Source organism: Bubalus kerabau, chromosome 1 (assembly GCF_029407905.1).
Source record: "Bubalus kerabau isolate K-KA32 ecotype Philippines breed swamp buffalo chromosome 1, PCC_UOA_SB_1v2, whole genome shotgun sequence".
NCBI lineage: Eukaryota > Metazoa > Chordata > Mammalia > Artiodactyla > Bovidae > Bubalus > Bubalus kerabau.
In genome coordinates, this window is record NC_073624.1 from 19,058,942 (window position 1) to 19,069,973 (window position 11,032).

The 11,032-nt window shown below is 42.9% G+C and overlaps 1 protein-coding gene across 1 annotated transcript in view; it reads right to left on the reverse strand.

Moving 5' to 3' along the window:
• Nucleotides 1–9,857, reverse strand: part of LOC129644136 (antigen WC1.1-like) — a 69,128-nt gene extending 59,271 nt beyond the window's left edge. The window contains exons 1-2 of the mRNA XM_055569569.1: nucleotides 9,785–9,857; nucleotides 2,062–2,391 (exon numbers count right to left, since the gene is read on the reverse strand). Coding sequence (XP_055425544.1) covers nucleotides 2,062–2,391; nucleotides 9,785–9,857 — 403 coding nt within the window. The remainder of the gene's footprint in view (nucleotides 1–2,061; nucleotides 2,392–9,784) is intronic.
• Between the last annotated feature and the right edge of the window lie 1,175 nt (nucleotides 9,858–11,032).

Genomic DNA, 11,032 nt, shown 5'->3' on the forward strand with positions numbered 1-11,032 from the left:
CCTGCTTCATTCTGTATTCCAAGGCCAAATTTGCCTGTTACTCCAGGTGTTTCTTGACTTCCTACTTTTGCATTCCAGTCCCCTATAATGAAAAGGACATCTTTTTTGGGTATTAGTTCTAAAAGGTCAAGAGGGTGAAATTCTCTTTCACACCACTTTCCTAAAATTGAGAAGAAACTCCAAGACTTCAGTTTCAATTAGAGAATTGGAACAGACATGCTATTCTCTTTTTACTTCTCCTGTGTCACCACTTTGACCAGCCTTCACTAAAACATGTTTCTGAAAATATAGAAGCAATAGACCAGAGGGAAGAAACTGACAAAGAGATTAGCACAAAAAAACTGGAACAGTTCATAAACATGTGAAAGTCTAAATTAGAGCAGCCTTAGGGAGTAAAAACCATAATCAAGGTTAAAATGCCATAGCACCCTGTTAATTTTTAAGTATATCCTGACTGAAATTAATATTGAAACATTGATTTTCTTAAAACAGTAACATTAGGAGCTCCAACATCACATAAGCTTACAGCACCACACACTGTATTTTTACTCAGATGCTGATTTATCAAAATAAGGTGGAAACACATGTGTTTCCACAATTTTATCTGCAGTTGAAACCATGATTAGGGCATGGTAACAATAGAAATATTACTTGAAATGCCAGAAAACAGATTTTCTTAAAACAAAAAATTCCTATCTGAAACTCAAATGCCCCTTGAAACTAATTATTTTTAATAATAATAATAACAGAAGAAAACATTTGCAGATGTATACTTACCTCCCAAAGTTCTAAGTTGTATACATTAAATATATACAGCGTTTTGTATGTCAGTCATACCTCAATAAAGTTGCCTAAATTAAAGTAATTCTTTTCTTAGGGGTCTCAACTAGTATCATCAAAGATCTTTTGAGGGTGAGATTGGAAAAGATCACTTTTCTGGTGATCTTCCCCAAAAGAGCTGATTAGCCATGAGCTGCTAGAAATGTACTGCAAATATTCTCAGGGCTCCCCCTGTGTCACCCACCAGATGGCTGACCATTTTGAAAGACTCAACTACCTACATTAGGAACTCACTGTGATATCTGACTTTTCCTCTAGTCCACCTGGTCTGATGGGATTAATGTGTAAAGCATCTAGATCTTCCACCATTGTAATAACCACTGGAAACTGACCACCTACTCATACCCTAGTCTCACTGCTATCTTTACTGTCTCCACCTTGGCACAATCCAATGCACTTAGCACTGAGCACTTCTCATGAGTCACTTCAGGTCCTATTAGCCTCACTGACTGTTACACTTGATGTGTGTCAGCTACTGTGCTGTTAATTTCCAAGTTTCATACTTTCCTTCTCCTTCAACAACTCCACAAACAGAATGTGAGCTCCCCACCGAGGTGGCCTGGTGATGAGACTAGCTCCTGCCACAAACCCTCCTTCTTGCCCTGACTGTGACCTGGGACCTTCAAATGCACCAGTGAGATCCCCTCATGCCTTTTCCTTGTGTTGCACCCTGACTCCCCGTGTTGTCACTTCTCCATGTGTCTTCACTCTTTTGGCTTCTCGTGCTTTGTTGAGTCAACCTCCTTGCAGCCTCCCTGATATGATCCCTTCATACCTCTGGTGACTCTGTTTCTTTAAGACCAGAGAGTGTTATAAACTATGCTTGCCCTCTCTTATGCCCTCTCTTGTGGCCAAACCTGACTGGCCATCTCAATAGAATAAAAAATAATCATGATGAAACTAATCTGTCACATCATTGTATGAAAATATAACCCAGCAGTTGTACCTGTTTGTAAAATTTGACCTCACTTCCCCGCCTCTTATGACACACCACAGAGATCTGAAGGGTCCAGCTGTCCACAAGTCTGAAGTTTTTACTGTCCAGGGCCAAGCAAACCCTTAACCCCCCTTGAGAACCTAATGCTCTAAGAATCAAGTGTGACCAGAGTCTTCCCCCAAGGGTGCTCTAAAGCATGTGATCTGGTTTCCCCATGGTCATTCTGTGAATGAGATGGAGGTGTTTCCTGCTGGGAATCCCCTCCCAGACCAGACAGGCCTTACCTGAGCAGACTGCTCCAATATCCTGGTCATGAGAGAAGGTGTCATTATAGTTTTTAAAATCAATATGAACACACTTATAGATACTCAAAGTTGATTCAGCATCTATACTCTCACAAGAACCATATAAAAACCAAATGGGGCCAAGTCTTGGTCCAAAATAAGACCCTCTGGGAGCATCAATGGCAACTCCACATTCCAGTCGTCTGCACACGTCTTCTACACCATTTATGAGCCAGGTCTCAGTATACACAGTGCCCCATTCTCCTTTGTACTTCGCTTCCACTCTCCCCTCACAGCGGTGGGCTCCATCCTTCAGCCTCAGCTCCAGAACTGCAAGAGAGACACAGACACAGGACACAGGAGAGATTTTAAGAGAGAGTGCAGTGGTGTGCTGGTAAGTATTAAAAAATAATCTTCTCTCTGAGGGGAAAAAAAATCCCTGCATTTGTTGACTTTTATGGTATAAACATTCCCACCGTGGCCAACTCAAAACCCCCAATGTGCCATCACTGAACGTGGAGCAGGAAAGGAGGCACCAGGTGTTTCTCACGAGCCTGTGGAACCAGCTCCAGGGACACCACTGAGGACAGGCCTCCAGAGACTCTGGATGCTGCCCTCCCTGTAGATGTGCCCAAGGCTACTAGGGCCCAGCTTCCCCATCTCAGTTACAGCTCATGGCCCAGGACCCAGGGAGGAATCCTCCCTCTCCTTCCCTGTCCATAGGGAGCATCTCATCCAGCTCAGGAACAGAGGGCTGGGGTAACAGGCTCCACAGTGTCCCAGTTATTCCTGTCACCTGTGTTCATGCCCTTGTGTAATCCCCACACTCCAATGTATCTAGTAACATGCCTGTAACAAATAGTATTTGGCAAAAGTGATGAGATGTCACTTAAGAGATTAGGTTTCAAGATGACTCTGGTTTCCTTTTGGTGACCTCTCTCTCTCTAGCTCACTCTAATGAAGCCAGCTGCCACATTGTGAGCTGTGTATGGAGAGACCCTCATGACAAACAACCAAGGGAGGCCTCTTGGCAACAGCCAGCAAGAGACTGAGGCTCTCAGTTAAACAGTCTCCTAGAGTCTGAATGCTGCCAACAACCAGGTGGGTTTGAGTGGTACCCACCCCTCGTTGAACCTTCAGATGATTGAACCAGTGAGACAACACAAGTCAGAGGACCCTTGCTGATTCCTAGCCCATGGAAATTATAAGGTGCTAGATGTTTGCTGCTTTAAGCTATTGTTTTGTTTTGTTTGTTTATTTTTGGCTGTGCTGGGTTTTTGTTGCCACTCACAGACTTTCTCTAGTTACAGAGTAGAGGCTACTCTTCATTGTGGTGTATGAGCCTCTCCTGCCGGTGGCTTCTCTTGTTGCTGAGCATGGGCTCTAATCATGAGGGCTAAGATGCCAAGCTTTGCAGTAATTTGTAGCACAGCAACACATAATTAATGTAGGAAGGCATTATGCTAAGTGAAAGAAGTAAGACAGAGAAAAGCAAATACTGTTTGGTCTCATTTATATGTGAGCTCTTAAAAAAAACACACAAATTCATAGATAAGGAGAGTAAATTGGTGGTTGCCTGGGTAGGGATGGGAGTAGGAGGAAAGGATGATGGTGGTACAAACTTCTACTTAGAATATAGATAAGCCCTGGGGATGGAATGTACATGTGACTGTAGTTGACAATTGTTATTTAGTCACCAAGTCATGTCCTACTCTCTGCAAGCCCATAAACTTCAGCATGCCAGGCTTCCCTGTCCTTCACTATTTTCTGGAGTTTGCTCAAACTCATGTCCATTGAGTTGGTGATGCCATCCAACTATCTCATCCTCTGTCACTCCTTTCTTCTCCTGCTCTCAGTCTTTCCCAACATCAGGGTCTTTTCCAGTGAATTGGCTCGTCATATCAGGTGGCCAAAGTATTGTAGCTTCAGCATCGGTCTTCCAATGAATATTCAGGTTGATATCCTTTAGGATCGACAAATTGATCTCCTCATTGCCCAAGGGACTCTCAAGAGTATTCTCCAGCACCACAGTTTGAAAGCATCACTTCATTGGTGCTCAACTTTCTTTATGGTCCAGCTCTCACAACCATACATGACTACTGGAAAGGCCATAGTTTTGATTATAGGGACCTTTGTTGGTAAAGTGATCTCTCTGTTTTTTAATATGCTGCCTAGATTTGCCATAGCTTTTCTTCCAAGGAGAAAACATCTTTTGATTTCATAGCTTCAGTCACCATCTATGGTAATTTTGGAGCCCGAGAAAATAAAATCTGTCACTGTTTCCACTTTTTCCCCATCTTTTTGCCAAGAAATGATGGAATCAGTTGTCATGATCTTAGTTGACAATACCGGATTGTATATTTGATCATTACTGATAAAGTCAATCTTAAAAGTTCTCAAAACATACACACAGTAACTATGTAATGTGATAAATGTGTTAACTAACTTAATTATGTTAATAGTTTCAAAATATATATGTATTTCTTTTTTAATACTTTAATTTGGGGAGTATAGTTGATTTATAATGTTGTGTTAGTTTCAGGTGTACAGTAAAGTGACTCGGTTATATATTTTAATACATACACTCATTCTTTTTTAGATTCTTTTCTCTCATAGCTTACCACAGAATACTGGTTAGACTTCCCTGTACTATACAGTAGGTCCATGTCAATTATCTATCATATATATAGTAAGGTGTGTGTGTGTTAATTTCAAATTCCTGATTTATCCCTCTCCCTAACTCCCAACATTTCCCCTTGTGTAACCATAAGTTGTTTTGGATATCTGTAAGTCTGCTTCTGTTTTGCAAATAAGTTCATTTGTATCCTTTTAAAATTAATTTTTATTGGAGTATAGTTGCTTTGCAATGTTGTATCCTCTGTACAGCAGAGTGAATCAGTTATTTGTTGTTGTTCAGTTGCTAAGTCATGTCTAACTCTTTGTGAATTCATGGACTCACGCACTCCAGGCTCACCTGTCCTCCACTATATCCTGAAGCTTGCTCAAATTCATGATGATTTCTAACCATCATGCTATCTAACCATCTCCTCCTCTGCCACCCCCTTCTCCTCTTGCCTTCAATGTTTTCCAGCATCATTTCCAATGAGTCTGCTCTTGGTTGAGTCCCTTTTCTCTACACCATCCCCAGCATTTATGCTTTATAGAGTTTTTGATGGCCAATTCTGACTGGTGTGAGGTGATGCCTCTTTGTACTTTTGATTTGCATTTCTCTAATGATTAGTGATGCTCAGCATCTTTTCATGTCTTTTTTTGGACACCTGTATGTCTTCACTGGAGAATATATACATATGTATTTCAAGTCATCATACTGTATACCTTTCACTTATATCTTATTATATGGTGATTACCTTCCAATAAAGCTGGAAACAATAGATAAAAACAACTATATAGAGAGACAAAAACTTTTGCAAATGCAAGGGAAAGAATGACAGGAATAATAGTAATGGGAGCTTGAAATATATATCTCAGCTTTTAATACTTGAAATGGTCATCTGAACTAAATTCAATGGGGAAAAAGTGGAAGTAGTAACAGATTTTATTTTGGGGGGCTCCAAAATCCCTGTGGACAATGACTGCAACCATGAAATGAAAAGACACTTGCTCCTTGGAAGAAAATCCATGACAAACCTAGTCAGCATATTAAAAAGCAGAGACCTCAATTTGCAAACAAAAGTCCGTATAGTCAAAGCTGTGATTTTTCCTGTGGTCATGTATGGATGTGAGAGTTGAACCATAAAGAAAGCTGTGTGCATGCATGCTAAGTCGTTTCAGTAGTGTCCAACTGTTTGTGACCCTATAGACCACAGCCTGCCAGGTTTCTCTATCCATGGGATTCCCCAGGCAAGAATACTGGAGTGGATTGTCATTTCCTTCTCCAGGGGATCTTCCCAAGCCAGGGATTGAAACTGCATCTCTTATGTCTCCTGCATTGGCAGGCGGGTCCTTTACCACTAGCACCACCTGGGAAGCAGCACCAAAGAATTGATGCTTTTGAACTGTGGTGTTGGAGAAGACTCTTGAGAGTGCCTTGGACTGTCAGGAAAGAAATCAACCCTGAATATTCATTGGAAGGACTGATACTGAAGTTGAAGCTCCAATACTTTGGTCACTTGATACGAAAAGCTAACTCATTGGAAAAAAAAAAAAAAAAAACCCGCTGGTGTCCCCACTGATGGCACTTATCAGAGTTTATTATAATTTCTAGTTTTATTGTCCAGCTTCACTAGACTATCAGTTAATATGGGCCAGGGAGCTTTATTCACCATCATTAGGGCCTCAGCATCTGGTGAATTGCAAAGGGTATGGATTGAATGCCCCACAAACCCACCTTTAAATTAATAAACATTTGTGGGATGAAAGTCTAAATGAATTCTGAAAAGAAGGTATGGAAATGATATAATTTAGCACATTTATGGCATTCAAATCAGTAAGAAAAGAAAAATAATTCAGGAATGACATTGGAAAAAATAAAATTAGGTAGAATGTCATATCATACATAAAATAACTTACACAATTATTTAGTATTTACACATTTAAATATATTCATAAAATTATTACAGATAAAAATAATTTATTTAAATTTGAAGTGGGGAAGAACATGCTTGACAAGGCTCTGAAAGTGGAAACAAAAATGGGAAATTTTAACAGGCAATTAATATTATTAGAAACTTCCATGAGGGACTTCCCTGGAGGTTCAACAATTAGGACTCTGCACTTCCAATGCAGGTACCACAGGCTTGATTCCTGGTCTTGTTTGGTACAGCCAAAAAAATCAAACAATAAACTGAAGGAAGCATATTCAGTCTACAAATAATGTAATTCGATAGGACAGGGACTTGCACCCAAATTGCTTGGTTTCAAGTCTTACCTCTGTGTCTTACAACTGACTCATCTTGGGCAAGTGACTTTGCTTTGCCTCAGTGATCTGTTTGGTGGATAAAAAATATATTCTGCCTTGTTGGACTGCTGTGTGCTCAAACGAGTTCATATAAGTAAGTGCACTGTAGGTTGTTGCAGTAGATGATAGTAGTAGTATAAAGAGCTTCAATACAAATCATGACAAAAACGATAGCCATCACCAGGTAAAAAGGACAAATGTAATCAGCAAAGTAATTCACAAAGGAAGGATTAAATTAGCTAATATATGCCAGTATTTGCCTACCAAACTGGCTAAGGTTTTAGAACCTCATAAGAAGACAAAGTTGGTGAAGCTATGTGGAAACTAACATTCTCATTCACCATTTGTAGAATTAAAGTTCAGTGCAGCTATTTCTGGCAAGCATTAATCTCTATGTACCAAAAACCGTAAAGGTATAGGTACAAAGCCTTAAAGCCTTAGAGGTACTCAGCCTATAAAGCAGCAACTCCACTTTTTTTTCAACATTTAAATATTTGTTTATTTATCTATTTATTTGACTGCCTAGGTCTTAGTTGCCATATGCAGGATCTTTAGCTGCAGCACGTGAACTCTCAGTTGCCACATGTGGAATCTAGTTCCCTGACCAGGGATCGAATCTGGGACCCTGCACTAGGAGCAGGGAGTCTTAGTTACTGGACCACCAGGGAATTCCCGGAAACCTCACCTTTAGAATATGATTAAGAGAAGCAGTCATGGATGGTCCTACATTTAAACACAGGGAAGTTCAGAGTAACATTTTCATAATAGCAAAAAATGTTGAAAACAACTAAATGCTCAATACAGATGGTCAGGTGAGCATATTGCATTTCTGCATATAGTGAAATAGCTGGAGGCAGTTAAAAAATTCAGTACTATCCCTGTGATAGCCTGTATTTTTTAAATCTACAATAAAATGCTTTAGTGTGTAAAAGAATAGTTAATGATATAGAAAAATGCCCAAAATATATTCTGGATTGTAAAAACAGGATACAAAACAATATATGCCAGATTATCTAATCCTGAGGATCTACGCTAATGGCATCAATTGCATTTGAGAGATAGTTTTATGCCAATGCCCATCATGAATTTCAAGGTGGAGATTCCTGTAACATGTGAGAAATCATCAGGTGCTCAGAAAGGCCAAGACTATTATTCTACAAGGAGCAAGTCTACTGTAACATGAAGTAGAAGAATAAAATGTTATAGGATAACCCTGAATGGTGTTGTTTCGAAGAAAATGAAAATAGTGCTTGCTTTGGTGAAATATTCTTGCTTCTTAAAAAAACAACTGATTTTTAAAACAACAATTTCCTACAATTTTTCTTGTAAGAGGAGGGAGCTATGCATCAAAACATCCATCATCTCCCCCTTGTGCGACCAAAACCCACCTCTGACCCCCAGAGCCCTCAGAAGGAGACATTTCACCAGCACCTGCCCAGCACTCAAGGAGCAGAGATGGGGAGGGAGGGGACTTCCCAAGGAGAGCTGTGGACATAAGGCTGAGGTCTAGGGGATGACAGTGAGCTCTGAGATGAGATAGGGCTGCACGGAGTCTCAGCCAGATCAGCACCCACATCTGAGAAAGCTGCCTTCTCCAGGCTGGAGACCAGATTCTCCGCAGCCCCAGCCCTGACACCCGCCGTCCTCTCACTCAGGGGAAACCAGCTCCAGAGAGGAACAGGAGAGGGCGCGAGGCAGAAAGTGCTCCCTACAGAGTCACAGCAGATCCTGGGAGGGGAAAGGACCATCCCAGGGCCCCAGCACATCAGGAAATGTCACAGGGATTGGGGCAGAGACTAGGGAACTCATACACCTGTGGCTGCACATCAACTGATCTCTACAGACAAGAGGTCCCCTCTCCTGGCTGTAGGCTTCTGCTCTGTAATGGACACCTGGTAGGGACAGGTGAGGTAAGCAGGCAGAGCGTCTCACAGAGCCCAGTGCTGGGCAGACACAGCAACAAGCAGCGGGGAGCCTGGGGGATGGGGAGAGAGGAGCCAGAGAGAGGCAGGCAGGTGCACCATTATCTCTGATCTGGTTACATGCAGTGGCCAAGACACCCAGCCCTGTGGGACCCTGTGTGCTTCACAGACCAATGGACTCAGTCCCTGCTGATCAGCTCTGTTCCTCTCACAGAGACAGGATCCACACACTCCTCACACACACACATATACACAAACTCCTCATACACTCCCACTCCACACACACACACACACATACACACACAAACTCCTCACTCACTCCTCACACACACACACCCTCACACACTCCTCACACACCCTTACACATGCCTCACAATCACACACACATACACACTCCACACACACACAACCTCACACACTCCTCACTCACCCGCTCACACACACACACACACTCCTCACCCTCACACACACACACACAAATACAAACACAGAGCCTACAGGAGCATACACACAGGAAACATGGGGACCCAGGGGCAGTGCTCAAACACCAGGCACGTGGAGCATGTGGGAACAGCCCAGAGTCCCAGCTGAGGTCAGTAGCTGGAGCTTCCACACACTGGGAGCCACTGGGCCCTAGAAGCTCCCTGAGGGAGTGGAGGGGACTCAGGCTGACCCAGCTCGGTCCAGAGCAAACCTCACTGCTCTCTAAAATCTGCCACAACTAGCAGTGGACCCCCCACAGGAGACGGACAAGTATTCACAGTCAGCGTGGCCCCTTTTTGGTCAAAAACACTGAGGTTCAGCTCCACAGCTACAGACACCTTTCCCTTCACCAAGGCATGCACTGCCTGGTGTGGACCCAAGGCAGAGGGGCAGCTCTTACCTTGACCACCCACCACGGTGCCGAGGAGGAGGACGCAGAATCCCCACAGGGAGAGGTGTCTGCCCAGAGCCATCCTGACCCCACGTCCTCAAGGTCACAGTCCCAGCTGCAGGATCAGCCTGTGAGGAGGCGTCAGGGTGCCGACCGGGGTCTATATAGACCACCCCTTACACCCTCCCTCCTGGGAGCCAATAGCGACACCTCTCACCATTTCAGGCACTATCGGAGGCTGCATCTGCCACTTTCTGCAGCTCAGACACCAATGAGCTTCTGAATGTTCAACATCTCCTTATATGAGCAACACGGTCCTTTGACCTCCTGCTTCCGTGGTCCTGAGAGCCGGGCCCCCTGACCAGGGCTGGAGTAGAAAAGTCGCGTCAAAAACCATGAGTACCATTCTTTCCTCTGATTACCTTGGCCAATCCCCAAGAACTGTAAAATCTTGCAGGGTCAGGTTGTGGAAATCACCGGACCACGGAGAATAACTTTGGTGGTATCAAGCATTGATCTTCCCCAGCACTGAGCTCAGGATCAAGCAGAGTACTACAAGAAAGCTTCAAGCACAAGAACATTTCTTGGGCCAGCAGAAAATGAGGACAAGGATTTCAGGAATTCACAGGTGACCGTGGAGAAGGTGGGGAGGGAACCATTAAGTTGAGTGGATGAGATTGCAGGTCTTCTCCTCGCAGAATGATCCGGAGATTGGGTCCCAGAGAAGGTGCATGTATGCTCAGTTGTGTCCTACTTTTTGCGACCCCTGAATTGTAATCTGCCAGGATCCTCTGTCCACAGGATTTCCTAGGCAAGAATACTGGACTGGGTTGCCATTTCCTTCTTGAGGGGATCATCTCAACCCAGGCATTGAACCCACGTCTCCTGTGTCTCCTGCATTAGCAGGTAGGTTCTTTATTGCTGAGCCACCTGGGAAGCCCTATAAGGGATTTTCAGACATGCTAAGTCCCTTTCCCTTTATTTCATTAATTTTATGTGAAATATCCCTCTCAGCTAGTCAACAAATGATGCTTCAAGAAAGAAAGAGATTGCTGTTACAGGAAACAAAGAGAAAGTAGAAGTTATCATTCAACTCTAGCCTGCCAAAATAGGATTTGGGGATCTAAGAGAAGAAAATATATAACTTAGAAAGATTTGGGTTTTCTAAACTTCACACTGTCCCTCTTTGCATATTGAGAGTTTGGTTTTATAAGATTCAGAACACCCTTGTATTATAAGCCATAACTAAAGAAGATG